The sequence below is a fragment of the Anoplolepis gracilipes genome, chromosome 7 (genome assembly GCF_047496725.1).
Source record: "Anoplolepis gracilipes chromosome 7, ASM4749672v1, whole genome shotgun sequence".
In the NCBI taxonomy this organism is placed as follows: Eukaryota; Metazoa; Arthropoda; class Insecta; order Hymenoptera; family Formicidae; genus Anoplolepis; species Anoplolepis gracilipes.
The window spans coordinates 909,870-912,333 of record NC_132976.1 but is presented as its reverse complement, the minus strand read 5'-3'; the positions used below and the strand labels follow the sequence as shown (position 1 = coordinate 912,333).

The following is a 2,464-nucleotide window of genomic DNA, read 5'->3' as shown; positions in this document are numbered from 1 at the left end:
TTTTATTTGTGTATTTATTTCATGTATTTTTAGAAATATATGAATCAAATATTCCTCTCAATAAGATATAAATATGCACAATCCTAACAAATTTCCGAAAAAAAGTTTTGAAAGACTTATCTATAAATTCGTATTCAACAATTATACCTTCATATAAAATAATATTAAATACACATTAATTCTCATATTTTATTATAAACGGTTATTTGAGTTCACATTTTTTCATATGTTTCTTCATAACTGCATATTGTGCAAGTATGTGTATATGTATCATCCTCTTCATTGTATGTATCTTCTCCAAATTCGTGAGTGTGAGATGCTTTTATCGTTTTATCGTACAACGAGCTTCTCACTTGCATTCGCAATTGTTTGATCTTCATTAATACAAACAAAACTTCTTTTAGCATCAAAAGATATATAAAAATCTCATAATCTATTACACAAATCAGCATAAAAATAACATACCTTTTTGTTAAATTTTTTGATCTTGGCTCCCTCTCGCTTTATATCGCGGGCTTCTTTCTCTTTCAGCAGATTTTCTTCCGAACCCCATACTTCTAAAGCCCTTTGCTCTATCTGCAAATGAAGATATAACTTCATCTCACCCCAGTTCACATTGTGAGGATTCTTTCGCACGATATACTTCAGCACAGGCTCCCGCTTATCAAGATCACAATCTTTCAGTAAGTACTCTTGTTTAGCTTCTGTCTTGGTAATTAAAGAGTGCTTTCCCTCTTTATCTCTAGAACAATGTGTAATGATATAATAATTGTGATTTTTCGAGATTATTAACAGATATCTGTGAAAGATAAAATGGATAAAATTTAACAGAACTATTTATCTTAAATAATATTATCATACCTGCATTTATCACAGACAACTAGATCAAATGTTTGCAAAAGATACGAATCCCCAAATTTCTGTTGGCATTCTTCACACTGATTAAATTTACCAATAACAGGTTCTGGTTCTGTTCTAATCTTCAGCTAATTAAATAAATATGCAATATTATTAACACTATAAAATTACTTATGACCATATATCAACATATATATATTTTTTTTATACCATTTGTTGCTCTAATTCATTATTTTCTTCTATTAGGAAACCTCCACCACTATCAATAACACGTTGCCCTTGAACTTTCAGTAATCTTCCTTTTGTAGACTCACTATTTTCTCTATAGCAACCACATTATTGATTACATTAAAAAATTATTCAAGCATATTTGTAGAGACAATAAATTACTCTTATATAAAAAGAGTTTATCATTGTAAAGGAAATATGGTTTCATATATTATACTTTATATGTAATAATTCTTTCATGTGTTTGACATATACCTTGCATATGGATGAGTTACGATCTTAGACTTTTTTAACAAAAGTGCTTTCTGATGATTCCTTTCAGCCCTTTCTTTAAATTGTTTCTCCATATCGATATTGCTCCCATTTTTAGTAGAATCGTTTTCTGTACTTGCTGTTGTACTAGCCATTCTATAAAATATTAAACTTGCATGTATATACTTTGTATCAATTACGTATATATTTTGAAAGAAAAAGATATTTTCTTTTGAAATAAGCAAATATGTTGTCGTTGTTTTATATCAGAAATATTCAACAAAGAGTATTACATTATGTTAAACATTTATATTAGTATGTCTCTAATCATGAACATATTTTTCAAATAAATAAGCCAATGGAATTTTTAGTAAAAGTTTTAATGTAATTTTGTAATTTTAATATTTAAATTGTATACAGAAAAAATGCATAATTATAAGAATAGTATAAAAAAACAATGTTATATCTTTTTTTTAAAGAGACCTTTAACTTATAAAAATTACTTAGCATATATCTTTATCTCTGCATGTTTTGTATCAACATAATAACAAAGTTATTACTCACCAATTTCGAGTTCAAAATTCTTTGACAGAAAAAGATGAAGATGTTAGTTTATAAAAAATATAATAATCGATATAAATTATCTACTATATAAAGTTCTCGGACACATATCATTACTATTTCTACAATTAATATGACCTCATGATTTGAATTTCGACCTTTTGATATTTGATGGTGGCACAGAAAATCAATCAATGTTGTTGATATGTTGGATACACAACCTCTCGCTTGCTCTAATCGGAAAAATTGGAGTGCTAGCAGTCCATACTTCTATAGTCAAAGGTTTGTATATTTGCAACTTGCAATTCCCACCTAAGTCGTATGGACCAATAATAATATTATGTGAATCAATATGGCGACTTAATGCTCCATGCTCATTGGTCCTTATATACGACCTTATGCTATGCACATGTAGGTAGCTTATTCATTTTTGTGTGCGATGATCTTAACTTTAGGTAACTTATGCCGCAACCTGTAAAGTTCAACACTGCTACATATATAAGTTATTTGGTTATGGCCAACACAAATTAGGTTAAATCGGACTTAAAATTAAATTTAGAAATAA

General features: G+C 28.2%; 1 protein-coding gene across 1 annotated transcript; it reads right to left on the bottom strand.

Annotated features, from left to right (window-relative positions):
* Nucleotides 1-80: 80 nt before the first annotated feature.
* Nucleotides 81-2,157, bottom strand: Xpac (DNA repair protein complementing XP-A cells homolog Xpac). The gene is made up of 6 exons (XM_072896561.1): nt 1,903-2,157; nt 1,342-1,494; nt 1,069-1,180; nt 862-986; nt 466-742; nt 81-374 (listed from the first exon to the last, which is right to left on the bottom strand). The coding sequence occupies exons 2-6, from the start codon at nt 1,491-1,493 to the stop codon at nt 213-215; spliced, it is 828 nt and encodes a 275-aa protein (XP_072752662.1). The 5' UTR covers nt 1,494; nt 1,903-2,157; the 3' UTR covers nt 81-212.
* Between the last annotated feature and the right edge of the window lie 307 nt (nt 2,158-2,464).

What these genes read in the sequence shown, in the direction of transcription:
- Xpac (XM_072896561.1), bottom strand. Translation starts at nt 1,493, where the DNA reads ATGGCTAGTACAACAGCAAGTACAGAAAACGATTCTACTAAAAATGGG. An exon ending in GTAACTCATCCATATGCAAG is followed by an intron (nt 1,181 to 1,341) that starts GTATATGTCAAA and finishes TGGTTGCTATAG; the next exon opens with AGAAAATAGTGAGTCTACAA. An exon ending in TCAAAAAATTTAACAAAAAG is followed by an intron (nt 375 to 465) that starts GTATGTTATTTT and finishes GTATTAATGAAG; the next exon opens with ATCAAACAATTGCGAATGCA.